This window comes from Periplaneta americana, chromosome 11, assembly GCF_040183065.1.
Source record: "Periplaneta americana isolate PAMFEO1 chromosome 11, P.americana_PAMFEO1_priV1, whole genome shotgun sequence".
Classification (NCBI taxonomy): domain Eukaryota; kingdom Metazoa; phylum Arthropoda; class Insecta; order Blattodea; family Blattidae; genus Periplaneta; species Periplaneta americana.
The window spans coordinates 146,397,250-146,417,337 of NC_091127.1; the positions used below are offsets into that span (position 1 = coordinate 146,397,250).

The 20,088-nt window shown below is 36.5% G+C and overlaps 1 protein-coding gene across 5 annotated transcripts in view; it reads right to left on the reverse strand.

Annotated features, from left to right (window-relative positions):
• Positions 1–20,088, reverse strand: part of LOC138709429 (lysosomal-associated transmembrane protein 5-like) — a 49,897-nt gene that overhangs the window by 7,280 nt on the left and 22,529 nt on the right. For all 5 annotated transcript variants that reach the window (XR_011334929.1, XR_011334930.1, XM_069840185.1 and 2 more), the window contains exons 3-5: positions 8,676–8,757; positions 4,550–4,671; positions 535–685 (exon numbers count right to left, since the gene is read on the reverse strand). Coding sequence is in view for 3 of the 5 variants with exons in the window: in XM_069840185.1 (XP_069696286.1) it covers positions 535–685; positions 4,550–4,671; positions 8,676–8,757 (355 nt within the window). In the remaining 2 variants the exon portion in view is untranslated. The remainder of the gene's footprint in view (positions 1–534; positions 686–4,549; positions 4,672–8,675; positions 8,758–20,088) is intronic.

The window sequence follows — 20,088 nt, forward strand, 5'->3', positions numbered from 1 at the left end:
TTGTAGAGAGAGATTTAGTTCGTTTAGTTTTGGGAATACATCTGAAAGATATGCCAATGTACTTAGCCACATGCCATCAGCTGATGTGCAAGGAAAAGATGGCGAGAAACACCACGTTCATAGTGCTTTAAATCCCTCTTTTGTTGCTGAGAGTTGAGTGGGAAGTCGGTAGACAGGAAGGGTAATAAATTTCATAAAATATCAGTACTGGGAGAAAAAGTGAAAGGCGATTGCCATGTGTCATTTCCAAACTCTGAGATTTGCAGCTATAGTGTGATACGCAATTCATTTGAATTTCATTTTTTCTTCTGTCCTTTTTGAAGGACTAGAAGGGCACGCCTCGAGGACCACAGGTGGTCCGCGGACCATAGTTTGAGAAACGCTGCTCTACAGCGATGGAGTTGTGCAGAACGTAATTGTCCATTCGGCGTAATGTCTTAGTATTTTCAGACACTCAAAGGCCAGAGAAAGAGGCATTTGCCAGTAGCCTACTGCCCAAAATTCAGAATATATTCCGAACATGTTGCTACTTACCAATCACTAAAAGGCCGATAAAGATTGTAACCAATCCGAGCGCGACGTGGAACGTTGTTTCAATAACACCATAGAATATGGTGCTGAAGAACGTGAATACCAGTGTCAACAGGCTGAGCATCAGATAGGGCAGCATGAACTTTGGCCTCCTCTGAAAATAGAGAGATTAATCAAATTGTTGCAATAGTAGTAGTAAAATTAGTAGTAATGGTATTAACAACAGCAGTAATACGAATAACAATTGTAGAATTATTATTACTTACTTACTTAATTCAGTCCTTACTATCACATCTCACCTCCCTCAAATCCATTTTAATATTGTCTTCTCATCTACGTCTCGGCCTCCCCAAAGGTCTTTTCCCCTCTGGCCTCTCAACTAACACTCTATATGCATTTCTGGATTCGCCCATACGTGCCACATGTCCTGCCCATCTCAAATGTCAGGATTTAATGTTCCTAATTATGTCAGATGAAGAATACAATGCGTGCAGCTCTGCGTTGTGTAACTTTCTCCATTCTCCTGTAACTTCATCCCTCTTAGCCCCAAATATTTTCCTTAGAACCTTATTCTCAAACACCCTTAACCTATGTTCCTCTCTCAAAGTGAGAGTCCAAGTTTCACAGCCATACAGAACAACCGGTAATATAACTGTTTTATAAATTCTAACTTTCAGATTTTTTGACAGCAGACTAGATGACAAAAGCTTCTCAACCGAATAATAAAAGGCATTTCCCATATTTATTCTGCATTTAATTTCCTCCCGAGTGTCATTTATATTTGTTACTGTTGCTCCAAGATATTTGAATTTTTCCACCTCTTTGAAGGGTAAATCTCCAGTTTTTATAGTTCCATTTCGTACAATATTCTGGTCACGAGACATAATCATATACTTAGTCTTTTCGGGATTTACTTCCAACCCTATCGCTTTACTTGCTTCAAGTAGAATTTCCGTGTTTTCCCTAATCGTTTGTGGATTTCCTCCTAACATATTCACGTCATCCGCATAGACAAGAAGCTGATGTAACCCGTTCAATTCCAAACCCTCTCTGTTATCCTGAACTTTCCTAATGGCATATTCTAGAGCGAAGTTAAAAAGTAAAGGTGATAGTCCTGATAGTGCAACTCTCTGCTTTAGCCCGCAGTGAATTGGAAAAGCATCAGATAGAAACTGGCCTATACGGACTCTGCTGTAAGTTTCACTAAGACACATTTTAATTAATCGAACTAGTTTCTTGGGAATACCAAATTCAATAAGAATATTATATAAAACTTCTCTCTTAACAGAGTCGTACGCCTTTTTGAAATCTATGAATAACTGATGTACTGTACCCTTATACTCCCATTTTTTCTCCAATATCTGTCGAATACAAAAAATCTGATCAATAGTCGATCTATTACGCCCAAAATCACACTGATGATCCCCAATAATTTCATCTACATATGGAGTTAATCTTCTCAAAAGGATATTCGACAAAATTTTATACGACGTCAACAAAAGTGATATTCCTCGAAAGTTACTACAGTTAGTCTTGTCCCCCTTCTTAAAAATAGGTACGATTATGGACTTCCATTGTTCTGGTACAATTTCCTTTTCCCAAATTGCAAGTACAAGTTTATAAATTTCGTTAGATAATGCTTATTATTATTATTATTATTATTATTATTATTATTATTATTATTATTATTATTAATTAGATAGCGTAAAAAAGTAAAAAAAAAGTCATGTTTACGGTTTACAAGTACTGTACGCATAGACTATGGCATGAGGTGTGCACGCTTTCTAAGCAGGTAGCTACAACACGGTACCGTCCGCGGAGAGCACCACGCGAACACCGAAAAAAACTGTCATTCTGCATTCTCAGAGTTTATAATAAATACAGTATATTAACCGATTCCTTCTAGAAGGCCAAATAATTGAATTAGCATGAACAATTGCTCCTGTCAGTCCTCGTCCGTACGTGAACAGAGAACACTGAGATACGTAAACATACTATTATTCATTTGTTTTCCGTGAAGTGATCATAATGCCGAAGACAGATGTTAAAAAACATAGGGTGTATTCTTTAATACAAGAATATGGTGTCCACATTTTTACTAGTGATACTGGTGAAACAATTAAATGTCGGTTATGTATGTGTGCATTAAAAAAATAACAAAACAATCGATAGAACATCAATGTAATACACAGAAACACATGAAAAATGTTGATCTATGTTAGAAAAAAATAAGGGTTCAAGTACAAATTCCGCCTCAAATATATTAATAATAATAATAATAATAATAATAATAATAATAATAATAATAATAATAATAATAATAATAGAGCATACGCAATTAATTTCTTGCTACAGTTAAATTCGTCTAAATGATCAAAACAACTTCAGATATTCTTTCGGCAGTCCTGCCAACTGAAAGTCATGTTAATTCTTGTGTTTTATTATAGCTTATTTTATTTATTTTCATGTAATTTTGGTTTTCATTCATTTTATTTTTTATATTATATCATTTTAAATTATTTATTATTTCCTTTATTCTGTTCTTTTAAAATGACCAATGAACTGCATTTAAGGAGGCTGCAAGTGTACTTGAAAATTCGTATTGTAGTCCCTGACAAGGTCTCCACCACACAGAAAAAAGGGTCGTAGTATTAGGATATACGGCCATATCCTCAAACGCGGTTAAAGTTAAGCCATACCCTGCCCTCCGCACCCTCCCCTTTCCTTAACTTCATTGCTAGAAAAATACCTTTGCTGTAAGATATTTGGATGGTTCCTCGAAAAGTATTTCTAAGGTCTGAGATATGCAGTGGCGACAACTCACGGCAGAAAGTGGAAGTTTGAAGAAAATTATTACGTCGGGACGCATTAAAAATCAAAATCTGTAATCAAAATGTTTTCTATCCTCAGAGACACGAAATTAAACTGTAGGATCATCCTCATATTCTTCATGGAGGAATCGCCACTGATGTGTACATTGTATAATACAGGGCGATTCATAAATACCTGTAAAAACTTTGTGGGTGTAATATAGAAGTAAAACTAAAACTAAATGTTCTATATAACTTTTCTCGCAAATCCTTACTTTCAGAGTTATGATGCAAAATGTCCTACCCTGCCAGGTATCAAAAACATGGACCAGTAAAACCTTCGGATGTGTAATGCTCGCCTACATAGCGACTGCGTTAGATGTTTGTTATTCGTACACCCCTATTACATACAGTTGATTTCGACCTGATAAGACTTAATTTACTGTACGTAGGTATGTACTGATCTTAGAATTTTACAGACCCCGTTCAACTCATTCCGAACTGTTTCATAGCTATTTTGATGTCATTGCTGTAGTTATGCTACGTTCAGAATTTGGGTGGCATAAACGAGCGCCTTCAGACGACCCCAAAGGTAGAAGTCTGGTGATCTGGCTGGCCAAGCAACTGGTGTAGCACGATCTATCTTACCGTACACAACTGAAGCCTACTGAACTAACGACAAAATGAATGTGTACCTACAGGACGTGGTGCCTGTAGGAACTGCAACAGTGCCATACAACTAAACATACCTACGTACAGTAAACAAAGTCCTATCAGAACGGAATCAACTGTATGGGGTGTACGAATAAGAAACATCTACCACAGTCGCTATGTATGCGAAAGTGACAAAGCCGAAGGCTTTACTGGCTCATGTTTTTATGCCTGGCAAGATATGGCACTATGAATCATAACTCTGAAAGTAAGGATTTGCGGGAAAAGTTGTATACAACATTTTAGTTTTATTTTTACCTCTACATTATACCCGCAAAGTTTTTACAGGTATTTATGAATCACCCTGTATAGGTTACTGTAATATTTTTATTTTCCTAAAAAGAACATCTGAAAACTTGCGGTCGTATTATATTCGAGGTCGCACTAGAATCGGGCCAATACGGTAATCCCCATAAATTAATGAAATTACTTACGGTTTATCCTGTATATGTAGGCCTATACATTATTTGTATTTATGAAATAGCCAAAATACCTACCCAAATGATACCATACAGAAGCAATGCAGTGACTATCATCTCTAGGACCAAAACGACCAACATCGTCACAAGGAACTCCTGTTCCACGGCGTACATCACGTGATCCAGAGTGACATTTGCAGCTGCAAAAGAGAGAAAGATATATCTTTAGTGGAGGTTTTGCATCGTGCTTCAATAAGGATGGAGACTGGACACTGCGCAGTAATTCGAAATGCAAATCTAGCTGAACAAAATTAGTAACTTTTTCCCCTATCTATCACATGAAACTTTGTACAGTAGTTACTGTACATGTAGCCTAGTATATTTGTTTTGTATACAAACTCTGATTACGTTTGTGTAAGGCAGGGATACTGTACTCCAACCAGGAGAAAGTCTCAGAGGAATGAGATGCAGAGGGTAATGCTGTGGATGAATGTTGATGTCATAAGATGTCATAAGACACACATTGGTAAAGTAGCCACGTTCAATTAGTAGGCTAGCGGTGTCAAAGAGGACGGAAGCTTTGTAGGTTCAATAATTTTAATTATGTCGCGCTGACCATTGTCGTCAAGTCTTTTGATGGCCGCTCCAATACTCCACGCGGAGTGTATGGACGGAAGCTTTGTAGTTTCAATAATTTTAATTATCTCGCGCTGACCATTGTCAAGTCTTTTGAAGGCCGCTCCAATACTCCACGCGGAGTGTATGGGCGGAAGCTTTGTAGTTTCAATAATTTTAATTATCTCGCGCTGACCGTTGTCGTTCAAGTCTTTTGAAGGCCGCTCCAATACTCCACGCGGAGTGTATGGACGGAAGCTTTGTAGTTTCAATAATTTTAATTATCTCGCGCTGACCGTTGTCGTCAAGTCTTTTGAAGGCCGCTCTAATACTCCACGCGGAGTGTATGGACGGAAGCTTTGTAGCTTCAATAATTTTAATTATGTCGCGCTGTCCACTGTCGTCAAGTCTTTTGAAGGCCGCTCCAATACTCCACGCGGAGTGTATGGACGGAAGCTTTGTAGTTTCAATAATTTTAATTATGTCGCGCTGACCATTGTCGTCAAGTCTTTTGAAGGCCGCTCCAATACTCCACGCGGAGTGTACATATAAACCAGAGTTGCAAATTTTAGCAGTGTGTCTTGTTCCAGGTTATATTAACATATAGCAGCAACAAACAAGACGTGACAACGTCGCATTTTCATTTTATTATCGGTGCATGCAATAAAGACCTACAAATCTTAAAAGGAATGCAGCTGCCTAATAATTAAATGAGGCTACTAGCATATCCATTGGCTAACTCTCAAAGCACAAACGATAACACTGATACACACATATTTACACTACCCTAATTACATAATTGGATCACGGTTAATCTCCTGGTCTTTTAATCCCTCCATACAGGAAATAACATATGCAGGAGAGCGCATGTTTTTTTAAACTGACGTTATAACGGTAATATTATCTATCTACAGGGACATCATTTTATTTCTACTTCTATTTTTATTGTACCTGAGTTTTTTAATGTACTTCACTCCGACCCCTTCTACTAATGAAGTTCAACCGTCCTCCACACAGATCCAAGACCGCATACGCAGTCATAATAAACAGTACGTTCCAAAAATATGTTCGCGTTTTCCAGTGACGAAAGAGCTTTCATTATTGCATCATTTTCCATCTGCCTACGTCGCATCCCGGTTTCCCCAACCTGCTTCTATTCGCCTCTCTGTAAATGCTGGTGGCTGGGCTGTCTTAGCTCTTTTCTGGGAACATTAATTTCTGTTAGGAATTGGACGTCTACGTAATATTATACCCATACAGTTGTTTAAAATAACTTAAATAAAAGGGCTTCGTTAAGTAATTAACTGTCACGTGATTTCCTCCCTTTCTACGACGCTGCGACGTAACCACTTGGACGGACAGTAGATAGCATGTCTGAGTAATTTTATCTTCTCGGATTGGGCAGAAGTGAAGATTTAATTTACAGTATGTAACATCTCTTTTATAGACTAGGTACAGAATTATTTCAACATGAGTTTCTGATACGAAGTACAAACCTGGTAATTGGAATTACGTACAATAGTCTATGGTGCGACAATATGCACAAAAGAAATTAAGCCTGTATCGAAATGAACGGTCACTATTTTCAAAAATGTGTTTAAATATCCATATTATGATTATTTTTCAATTTAACTTCATTCTCTATATTGTACGCTAATGTGCTGTAGACAGTATAATAGCCTATACACTTCATAATGAATACGTCCGCATGGAAAGCTCAGTTCGTGAGTAAAAACACTCATTGTTAATACTGTACTGTATTTTGATTAAACAAAAGCCTAATGAAAATTATCAAACTCAAAATCGCGATATTTCCTAGTTTACGTAAATGGATAAACTACTTTTCTTCCCTCCTATACCTAGTAAAGTGATTTGTTTGTATATTACGCCAGTATCGTCGAACTACAATCGTGGAAGGAGGTAGCAAACGGTGTTTCGGTTTTTAATCGTTGATCCAAAGTTATAGCCAGGTTAATATTAGAAATTTTAGTAAAAATAAAATGATGACCCTGTACTGCGCTCCAATAGATGACGCAATAGTAAGCACATTCCTTTCACGGTTAATCTCCTGGTTGAAGAAGAGTACAGAACTGGGGAACAGAGGAGTGGCAGCATGAGGAAAGAGTTTGTTCGCCGTCCATAATCCCCCGGCCTTGAATTACATATCTGTGACGTCCGCAAGCACTCTGAATACATATTTCCTCTCCACCTACCATTTCCAATGACGTGTGAGGGTGAAAGGAAGGGATGAGTCACGTGTTTCGGCTTGTGACGTGTGCCAGAATTGAAGCACAGTTTTTCATCCCTGGCGTAAGGGAAACTATATGGCCCCCCTCCCTCTATAGTTTCCCTTACACATTTAGAAACAATTAAAGCAATTTAGACAAAATTAGTAACTTTTCTCCTATCTAAAACGGACCCATTTAGTAATACCCTAGATCATATAATATTTAACAGATAACTCATCGCTATGTTGAAATCGGCAGCACTTTGAAGAGAACAACCGCCAGGATCGCCACCCGTCCGCCGTACACGAACACGAGATGGCAGTACAGTCGCTAATGCAATTCAAATGGGAATTATGACGTGACTTCTTATTTAACAACTAGATGGCAGCGTAGTAAACCTGACAAAAGTTGTTAACGTCAAAGCGTATAAGGCCAACCTATCTGTTACATATATGATCTAGGGTAATACACATCTAACATAAAAAAGACTATATGTTAAAGGGAAATGACGGGCGATTGATGTTATCCGGACGCTTACAGGGCTGCAAATAAATTCATCTACAATCCAAATTCACTAGATTCCGTAAAAGTTTCTTTATTGATTGAACTGAGCGTGTTTCAGAAATATTTCGGCATAAAAATGTGATATCTCATCCTTAAAACTTTGTAAGTCTATATGCATTTAAAACATTACAAATAAAAATTATAGAGCTTTTTACAAATGAACTAGTAACAGAATAAATTATATGTTATGGTTAACGTAACAAACTAAGTCCGAAAAGTCGTAAATTTATATTAATTTATTGGCGAATTCAGAAACTTAATTTTTCTACCATACAAAATTGTACAATTTATAAGTTTCTTGTTTAGAATACTAAAAATAACACTAAAAATGACGTTAGAGATATAAAAATATGAGAATAAATTGCGCATATTATTTATTAAACGAAATGCATAAACAATTTTGTTTAAATTTATAGTATAAATTTTGAATTTTGGCAAGGATTTTTCACTTCAGGATCATTGTGCACTGGTGAGAAAAACTATCTTTTTCTAATCGCCAGCGCCAACATAAACGAAATGTAGTATAAATTCCGATGAAATTTCGGCAATTTTCATACAAATATACACAGACAAATCGATCATTTAAATTCGAATTCATTCTCACCGTACATCTGCATCAAGTTGGGTTCCGAATACAAAATAGCACCTCTGAACATTTCCTTGTGATCATATTAGGTTTCATGAATGAAACAACGAATGGTAGTCTCTGGAATTAGCGCAATTCCCAAAACCAGACGATAAAATATGACAATTACAATTTGTCTAGGCAATGATTTTTTAATCTCTTGTAGGCTTACCTGTGTGATTGTGAGTGGAAGATGGATCAACCAATGTGGAGACGTCATACGAGACAAAAATGAGCTGCAACACTGCTCCAATCTGTATCAGAAGGAATTAAAATATGAATAGCAATACGAGTAGTGATGGAGGAAATAAATTAAATACCGATATATTGCAATATATTGCAAACCTAATTTCGATAAACGATATATATCGCAGAAGATATATCGATATATCGAACGATTATCGATATATCGCTATTCCGTAAGAAAATTGCATTTTCAGGCGTACATTTACTGTATTACAATAAAATTACTTAAATTTTAATATTCCTTTTTACCATTTAAATTAACGCCATAACAGTCAAAAGCATAAATGTAAAATTGTAACAATAAACAATACATTTTCAATACCATATGACGTAGGTTCTACCCTAAATAACAATTATGGTGGAGGCAAGGGAGCTTAAATGATATAGTGGGAAAGGGTTAAGTGAACTCTACATTGTTGAGTATTTGATATTGGAACACGATTTAATTATTCTAATCAATCAATCAATCAATCCAAGACACAAATGTAATGCTCTTTTCTACCTAACAACGTAATCATTTTCAAATGTAAGTAAACCGTATTTAGAATGTTACAAGTTTTAACAAACTTCACAGTTGATTTGATACAATCCTTCTATAGTAAGTTCCCATTGCAAGTTATTGTTACACTCCAGCATTCCAAACAACAATGGTGATGATTATAGGGATAGAATTTTTAAGCACTAAAAGATCAATACGAAAACAGAATGTTAGCACTAGGTTGTGCATAGAAATCATAAACGTAAACAAATGTCACATTGGTATTAAATCCTTGTTTCTCTTTCCATTTCAGAATATAGAAATAAAAGTTTTGATATCCGTTTTGAGGTCAGATGGTTCCCTTTTAGGGTGGGAGTTGCTCCTGCCTTGGAGAACATTAATAACCATATTAGAACAGTAGTAGATAAACCTCCTGTCTGTCTCACGTTCGCACACGCTGCATTTTGAATTTGGTGCTGCATATTAAAGACTTTGAATTCGAATTCCAGTCCAGCCAATTAGAACAAGGTATTGAGTGAGGTTGCACAATTATGTAACTGTCCACCTTCAATAGCGTCATCTCTCGGGAATTATCGGAGTTGTCTAGTGTGGATTTTGTTGTTGTTTATAATGATATAATTCCACCGAAAATTAATCGATAAATTTATGAGAAAACCGATATATTATACGATATATTGAATAAGAATTTCGATATCGATATATCGGTATATCGAAACGAAAATATCGGTATTTCGTAAAAACCGATGTATCGTTCCCATTTCTAAATACGAGGAACCGTTGCCTTTACAACCTGGACCACAATACAGTGAAACCTCTCTAATCTGGACACATATGGTTCAATAAAAAAATTGTCCAACCTAACCTAACTTAACTGTTTAAGGTAGAGGAAATTAGAATTATTTTAGCATGCAATGGAAAGGAAATTACTTTACATAATGTTAAGGAACTACAGTATTCAAACACTTTGTCATTCAGTTCGTCATCAACAATTTTGCGAACTCTTTTTTCTTTCCCCACTGCACTTTTGTTCCCATACTTACTTACTTACTTACTGGCTTTTAAGGAACCCGGAGGTTCATTGCCGCCCTCACATAAGCCCGCCATTGGTCCCTATCCTGAGCAAAATTAATCCATTCTCTATCATCATATCCCACCTCCCTCAAATCCATTTTAATATTATCTTCCCATCTACGTCTCGGCCTCCCTAAAGGTCTTTTTCCCTAAGGCCTCCCAACTAACACTTATATGCATTTCTGGATTCGCCCATACGTGCTACATGCCCTGCCCATCTCAAACGTCTGGATTTAATGTTCCTAATTATGTCAGGTGAAGAATACAATGCGTACAGTTCTGCGTTGTGTAACTTTCTCCATTCTCCTGTAACTTCATCCCTCTTAGCTCCAAATATTTTCCTAAGAATCTTATTCTCAAACACCCGTAGTCTCTGGTCCTCTCTCAAATTGAGAGTCCAAGTTTCACAACCATACACAACAACCGGTAATATAACTGTTTTATAAATTCTAACTTTCAGATTTTTCGACAGCAGACTGGATGATAAAAGTTTCTCAACCGAATAATAACAGGCATTTCCCATATTTATTCTGTGTTGAATTTCCTCCCGAGTATCATTTATATTTGTTACTGTTGCTCCAAGATATTTGAACTTCTCCACCTCTTCAAAAGATAAATTTCCAATTTTTATATTTCCATTTCGTACAATATTCTGGTCACGAGACATAATCATATACTTTGTCTTTTCGGGATTTATTTCCAAATCGATCTCTTTACTTGCTTCCAGTAAAATTCCCGTGTTTTCCCTAATCGTTTGTGGATTTTCTCACATTTAATATTGAGGTCGTATTGTTGCTGTTTGAAACTGTTGATTTAAAAATTCCAAACTCTTCTGCAATTTTCCTACAACCAACACCACAACACAAACAATCAATAACGTCTTTCTTCCTTTCAATGGTTAATTCAAACAACTTACGCTTACTCTCTTGAGGAACTATATTAACTGCACAAACTGACACTCACAGGCAAACATATCAACAGAGACTGATTTCTACACTGTAGGCCTGCTGAAATAATTCCGCATCATAAAGTTTACTGTTATCAAAAATTATGCCCCTTCACTCCATACTCAAATTTCGCCTCAGTACAGTTACAAAAAGAACAAAGTGGGTAATTCCAGGAAAGTAGAAAGAGGTTCACAGTTGCTGTACTGTACAAGGAAAACCCTCTCTCATTCCACTATGCCAGCGGTGACTAAAACTCGACCTGCAATGATTATATGTGACAGACAGCCTATGTAGTAAGAAGACGGAGAAAAGGTACTTGGCATGAAAACTACAACCAGTAGTGGTTTCTGTACTAACATCTTGATCAATCCCGCGGATAAAAATCTCAAGCTTTGCTGTATCAGTAATGTCACTGCTGTCATCAAGAGCCAGTGAATAATATACGACTTTTCTTGCTACTTTTTTAACCGTCCTCTTGAATATAATCAGGAATTTTATAAATTCTTCTCTCGATACTTGGTCGAGAAATTCGTAGTTTTTCAAAATTAAAAACTTCTTATGGACAAGTTATTTAAGCTATTTTAATCATTGCTCTTTTGAGAAATTCTGTTCTATTGAAAGGCTTTAGAGCAGGAGATATTTCAAACCCCATTAGATAACTGACTTCTTTACATTTATTCACCTCATCTTTCTCTTCCTGGCTATGATTTAAGACATGTCAGTTCCCGGCGTTTAACAGTTCGTTGGCACATAATATTGAATCAGTTTTTCTACAATATTATTATTAAATTAATAAGTAATAAATAGTTTCCCTCATCTAAAGATCCAGAAGATTAAAATTGAGTTAAAACCAAATAATTTTATCCTTTTACGGAGAATATGTACGTAAAAATATCAATATTCATGCACGTATAGAAGAATTATAGAAACACGTATTTACTGGTCAATAATAATAATAATAATAATAATAATAATAATAATAATAATAATAATACATTATTCAGCATGGCAATTAATGTTTCTATTACTCCTAATTAATCCGTTGAGCAAAGTAAACAGATTACATTTTGTCCGACAGAACAACAAAAAAGTTCTCCTTCTCATTCCTTACGAAACCACCTCTTACTACTTGTAAAGACAAGAGTTTGTAGAGCGACATGATACCGCCACTGCTTGCTTTCAGTACGTGAATGAAACATACAACAATGTACAGGAAACTCCTCGTACCCGTTTGAATGTCTATGATTATACGATGTAATCACGACACCCGCTTTGGTCACCGCTGCAGTATGCTAATGACTAAAGGGCGGGGAAAAAATACCTTGGAATGAAGTTAGGCATACATGAACAAAGGACTGGCTGAGGTGCATATTGTACTGAAGCAAGACAGGTCAAATGTAACAATTTCGAATAACGATGTTTTATATCTTTACCTGCTTTCATCATATAAGGGCGGCATCTGTGACAAGTAGTAAAATATTGTCATATTTAATTCCTTCAGGCCACAGTGTTATAGTGTGTTCAGGCCATGAAATTAACTATGATTTTTCAACAAACATCTCAATAGCTACACGATCTAATTTCCATACTTACAGAATTTAGTAAAAATGTTTTGCCTGGTCTATTGAGTGATAGTATGTACACGATCACATTTGCTACATATCTACCATTAATGTCTGTTGTTTTATCCACTGATACCCAAATCTTATTACCTCCCACTATATCTTTAATATTATTTATCATCAGGGTGAGAATTAACGGGGAGGGGATTTCCCCCTGTTGGAAAGTTACCCCCCTCTCATAAATTCATATTAACATCTTGCCGTCCACACCTGTGGAGTAACGGTCAGCGCTTCTGGCCGCGAAACCAGGTGGCCCGGGTTCGAATCTCGGTCGGGGCAAGTTACCTGGTTGAGGTTTTTTCCGGGGTTTTCCCTCAACTCAATACGAGCAAATGCTGGGTAACTTTCGGTGCTGGACCCTGGACTCATTTCACCGGCATTATCACCTTCATCTCATTCAGACGGTAAATAACCTGAGATGTTGATACAGCGTCGTAAAATAACCCAAGGAAAAAAAAACATCTTGCCAGGGATAATTTCTATCCTCTCTTCACAAAATATAATTGTTTTAATACGAGAGTATATACAGGGACATAATTTTATTTTTACTAACATTTTTAATATTAACCTGGCTATACCGTTGAATCAACGCCGTTTGCTACCCCCTTCCACGACTGGAGTTCGATGATACTGGCGTAATATGCAAACAAATCACTTTACTAGGTATAGGAGGGAAGAAAAGTAGTTCATCCAGTTACGTAAACTAGGAAATATCGCGCTTTTGAGTTTGATCATTTTCATTAGGTTTTTGTTTAATCAAAATACAGTACAGTATTAACAATAAGTGTTTTTACTCACGAACTCAGCTGTCCATGTGGACGTATTCATTATACAATGTATATTATAATGTCTACAGCACATTAGCGTACAATATAGAGAATGAAGTTAAATGGAAAAATAATCATAATATGGATATTTAAACACATTTTTTAAAATGGTGACCGTTCATTTCGATACAGGCTTCAGTTCTTTTGCACATATAATCGCACTATAGACTATTGTACCTAATTCCAATTACCAGTTTCGTCCTTCGTACTAGTAACTCATGTTGAAATAATTCTGTACCTACTCTATAAAAGAGTACCTTACATACTGTAAATTCAATCTTCACTTCTGCCCGATCCAAAAAGATAAAATTACTCAGACATACTATCTACTGTCTGTCCAAGTGGTTATGTCGTAGGGTCGTAGAAAGGGAGGAAATCACGTGACAGTTAATTACTTAACGAGGCCCTTTTATTTAAGTTATTTTAAACAGTTATATAATATTACGTAGACGTCCAATTCCTAACAGAAATTAATGTTCTGAGAAAAGAGCTAAGACAGCTCAGCCACTAGCTGACGAATAAAAACTGGTGGGGGAAATCGGGATACGACGTAGGCAAATGGACGACAGTACCTGTGCGAAAATGATACAATATTGAAAGCTCTTTCGTCACTGGAAAACGCGAACATATTTTTGGAACGTACTGTTTACTATGACCGTAAGGCTACTATGGCTGTATAGCCTATGCGGTCTTGGTTCTGTGTGGAAGACGGTTGAACTTCATTAGTAGAAGGGGTGGGAGTGAAGTACATTCAAAAACTCAGGTACAATAAAAATTGAAGTAAAAATAAAATGATGTCCCTGTATATGTACTATTTTTCAGCACGTTCAACTTTTTAATATGCATTTTGGTTCAACATTGTTGCTCTACGTTTTGTCTTTTCGTGTTCTTTAACTCTGACATACTGTACATAGAGCACATTATCATCTCTACTGATGAAATATCCAGTACCCATTTCCTGTATTAGTACATCTAGTCTAATTTTTTTAGAATTGTTTGTCTTCGGCATTGTGACCACTGAAACGACTTTTAAAATATAATACAAATCAAATCACTCACCAACTTACGAACACCGACTGGTACCATTACTCACTGGTTGCGTGAAGTCTATGTACGTACTGCACAGCATCTGTGTCCTGTTTGCCTGTTACCTGCGCTGTGATGTGTACGCAGTTCAGACGCGCTGCGCTTGTATCCTCGAAAAAACACATGTTGGTAGGCCTATTCTTTCCTCGCCCTCTAATAATGGTCCTTGTAAAACACAAGGGTTCAATGAAACTCAACTCTATAAACAGGTAGCAGAAATACACAATTGTACAAGAGAATCGTCCAAGATTTAACTATAAGGGGTGTCCAGCTTCCAGGATTAAGGGGTGTCCAAAAGGTAAAAGGTATCCCCGTAACATGCCATGAAGGCACTCGGGGGGCATGGAGGTAGAGCCCCATGCTTTCCATTACCTCGGTACTAGAATGAGGTGGTGTGGTCGGCACCACGCTCTGACCGCCTTTTACCCCCGGGAAGGACCCGGTACTCAATTTTATAGGAGGCTGAGTGAACCTCGGGGCCGTTCTGAAAGTTTGGCAACGAGAAAAAATCCTGTCACCACCTGGGATCGAACCCCGGACCTTCCAGTATATATAGGGTCATTCCATTGTGACACACGTAACATTTTTAAGTACCTAATTATGATCTTCACAGGATATTTAATTAAATACTTAGTAATTCATGAAAAAGTCATTACTGTCTTTTAACATAAGCATTCCTAAATATAAACAAAAATTCTTAATGAAAAGGAATAATTAATAATGCAAATAATATTAAATATTGTATGGTGTGACACACGAACATTTTCTTGCCACTAGATTTATTACCAAAATGGAAAATGTTCATATTATTGTGCCAAATGACATAAATGCATTCAGTTGTTTTCCAAACAATTAAGATACTTGTGTAGTACATGTAACTGCTAAATCACGAACTTAAAAAAAAATTAACAGTGCCATTAAGAAACAAAATATTGCAAATATGTTGTGACACACGAACGTGACACACAAACATTTCTGTCATGTTGGTTACTAATTGTTTTAAATGCACTATAAATACACCACTTCTTGTGGAAGACTTATATACTATGCCTACAGTTCTTATTATACAAAACAACACTAGATTACACTAAAATACACTTTTAAATTTAAAATATCCATGGTTGTTTACAACCATATGTGGTGATATTTCCTGTGTAATGTCATGTGACGAATATACCAATATGTCAGCCATTTGTAGTACTTCCCATCCTTGGACATCACAGACACTTTAAATTCTTCGCCACTACAAGATTTTGTAATTTCACCTGTATATTTGACGTCTTTTCTCCAACATAGAGGATATATCGGACATGTAAAAACATAGAAATTTGTCCGGTTCCAAGAAAATATGTCCAATATAATGAGGTGTCTAACATACAGAGGTGTCCAAATACAGAGGTTTCACGGTACATAGTAGTGGTTGCACCATCATCGGCAGCAACATAATTTTAAACGCCGATATCAGAGCCGTAGAAAGAGGCTGGCAAATTGCACAGCAGCCAGGCGTAAACCTGTTGGCATTATTAAAATCTAAATAATTGATTAAATGGCGATCTTACTCGTGTTAATTGTGTAAGTATGTGCGGCTTACAGCTGTTTCGGTGTTTCTTCACACCATCCTCAGAGCCTACTAGATCTCGGCGTCATCTCGAACTTCGCTGCCTGTTGTGTGGGTGCATTCGACTGTTGAAAAGTGTTGAAATGTGGTGTAAAATAGTGTGTGTGTGCTGAAATTGATCTGTGTGTTGAGAATTTGATCAGGGTGTGTTTTGGTGTGTCTGTATATTTTTCAACTTTTCAACAATCGAACGCACCCACACAACAGGCAGCGAAGTTCGAGATGACGCCGAGATCTAGTAGGCTCTGAGGATGGTGTGAAGAAACACCGAAACAGCTGTAAGCCGCACATGCTTACACAATTAACACGAGTAAGATCGTCATTTAATCAATTATTTATATTCAAGTGTTAAAAGTCGTGTACGAAAGATTCAATATGTATTAAAATCTGTTAGAATACCCACCATTCCCCACACTGACGCCCTCAGCGTCAATTCAGCCGTATGGATTTTAATAGACTACGAATAGCTTTTCTGTCTAAAATTTTCTTCGTTATTTTAGTGGTATGGTATCCTCGGAGTGAGACAGGTGGCCAATAGGCTTGTTGTTCACAGCCCGAGATGCACGTACCTTCCATTTATTTTCTCGTGTAATCACAGACATTCAAACGGGTACGAGGAGTTTCATTCACGTACTGAAGGCAAGCAGTGGCGGTATCATGTAGCTCTACAAACTCTGTCCCTACAAGCAGTAAGAGGTGGTTTCGTAAAGAATGAGAACTTTTTTGTTGTTCTGTCGGACAAAATGTAATACTTACTCAATACTTTGCTCAACGGTTCAATTAGGAGTATATAGAAACATTAACTGCCACGCTGAATAAGTATGTGTTTCTATAATTCTTCTGTACGTGCAAGAATATTGATATTTTTAGATCTTCTCCCTAGAATGATAAAATTATTAGGTTTTGTCTCAGTTTTAATCTTCTTAATCTTTAGATGAGGGTAACTATTTATTAGTTACGCATTTAATAATAATATTGTATAAAAACTGATTCAATATTATGTGCCAACGAACTGTTACACGCCAGGAATTGACATATCTTGAATCATAGCCAGGAAGAGAAAGATGAGATAAATAAATGTAAAGAAGTCAGCTACCTAATGGGGTTTGAAATGTCTCGTACTCTAAAGCTTTTTAATTTCTCAAAAGAGTAATGATTGAAATAGCTTAAATAACGTGTCCATAAGAAGTTTTTAATTTTGAAAAACTGCGAATTTCTCGACCAAGTATCGATAGAAGAATTTAGAAAATTCTTGATTATATTCAAGAGGACGGTTAAAAAAAAGAAGCAGGAAAAATCGTATATTATTCTCTGGCGCTTGATGACAGCAAAGCTTGAGATTTTTATCCGCGGGATTGATCAAGATGTTAGTACAGGAACCACCACTGGTTGTAGTTTTCATGCCAAGTACCTTTCTTCCGTCTCCTTACTTCATAGGCTGTCTGTCGCATCTTATCATTGTAGCTTGAGTTTTGACCTACAGTCTCTACCGAAAATTTCAAACGATCTGTCTGAAATAAAACTTCGTTTTCTTTCGTGTGTAGCCAATTGGATAACAACCCCAAACAAGGCCTCTCGACCTTCATATAGGCCTATAATGTAACTAAAACGTTAAGTATCCTGATGCAAGTCAACTTGATTGGTAGATTGCTGCATGAACAGTTGATGCACTCAATAGGATGACTAGCGAAAAATAATAATACATTTTTATACATGTTAAACAACAAACACAGAAAACAGAATATCCGAGTGAATAATATAACTACGTAATATACAGAAATAATAATTAGTTGTTGGTACCAATTAATTATGAAAACTTCTTATAAAGCGTTGTGTATAGTGAGGACCACGTAAGAGTAGTTCCTAAAAGGCTAATTTTGCCGTCTCTTCAGTGTTGCCAACTAACGCTAAAGAGGGTAAAATCACAATGCTACGTACTGAAATAATAATAATAATAATAATAATAATAATAATAATAATAATAATAATAATAATATAGTGTGAACAACAATGTCTTGCTTATTTACCACATCTCATCTTTATGCTACGAGGTGTTTCCTAAATAGTTGAATAATTTATTTATGAAATAGTATATTTTCCTCCTGGACTTCTCGCATATTATGTTGGTAATTAGGATTAGTGTGATCTAATATTAAAATTTATTTTGTCTTGCAACATGAAATTTATTGCTTTGACTAAAGAGTTTACGATTCATGAGACCTAACCTAAAAATGTATTTACATACTTGCATTTTTATCAGTTTACTTTACTGCAAACCGAAATCATTGCTGCCAAAATAACAGTTGCAAAATAACTGTCAGTTGTAATATTTGCCAGTACCCGAAATTCGAAACGAAGTTGATAAAAGAAAATTCAACTTGAGAGCTAGAAAATCACTATAATCCACTAGCATATTTAGTAATAGTGGAAAAATGGTTAGGTTTCACCCTTAGGGTATTAAGTAAGCTGATCCGGACTATAGTGTTTCCGATTCGCTGGCATTAGTTTTATAGTTATCATTGATTTAATAGAAACACAATCAATCAATGTAGTCCCACACGATATATTGTTGGTTAAACTACAATCAACGGGGATTGACTTCAGAGTACTCCAGTGGATCAAGGAGTTTTTAACTTGTCGCACTCAGAGAGTAAGGGTAGGGGAGGAATTATCGAACCCAATTGAAATTACTTCCGGAGTCCCACAGGGGAGTGTCTTGGGGCCTCTTCTATTCCTGGCTTTTGTAAATGATCTGCCAGTTAATATCTTGTCTAGGGTTCGCTTATTCGCGGATGATTGTGTGGTATACAGGGAAATAAAAAGTTATGAAGATACTACTCTTCTTCAGAATGACCTCAATAGAATAAACGATTGGGCAATAGCCAACAAAATGAAAATAAATTCTCTGAAGAGCAAAGCCATCAGCTTTACAAGGAAAAGAAATAAAATAGTCGCATCGTATACGTTAGGGGGTGAAACCATTCCGGAAGTTAACAAATGTAAATACCTCGGAATAACATTTAGCAGCGATCTCGGCTGGGGGGAACACGTTACAGACACAGCAAGAAAAGCATGGAGAGCGTTACACTTTGTGATGAGGGTACTAAGAAAAGGCTCTGATAAATCCAAAGAGATTGCATATAAATCACTAGTACGTCCAGTAATGGAATATGGTGTTGCATGTTGGGATCCTTACAGATTAAAACATATTAAGACACTGGAAAAGATTCAAAAACGGGCTCTCAAGTGTTGTCGGAAAAATTCACCATTAAAATGGGACACACTCACGGACAGGAGAACGCGAATTCGATTATGCGCACTGTTCAAAACATACAGAGGTGAGCCTGCCTGGAGAGAAATAAAAAATAGGTTGCAGGCGCCAAATTACTCTTCAAGGAACGACCACTCATATAAATTGAGGGAAAGAAGACAGAGGACGGACACTGGAAAGTTTTCTTTTCTCAATCGTACTATCAGGGACTGGAATGCTTTACCTGCAGACTTACTAAAGGCTTTACCAACAACCAAAAATGTATTTAAAAATAGGCTTAAGGACTTTACTAATAGACGGTAATTATACACAGTATTTAAAAGGTGTAAATGATATTTTTTTATTGAAGTGTTGTATCAGTGAAGATTTGTGTCAGTGAAGTGTGTTGTGTTAGTGAA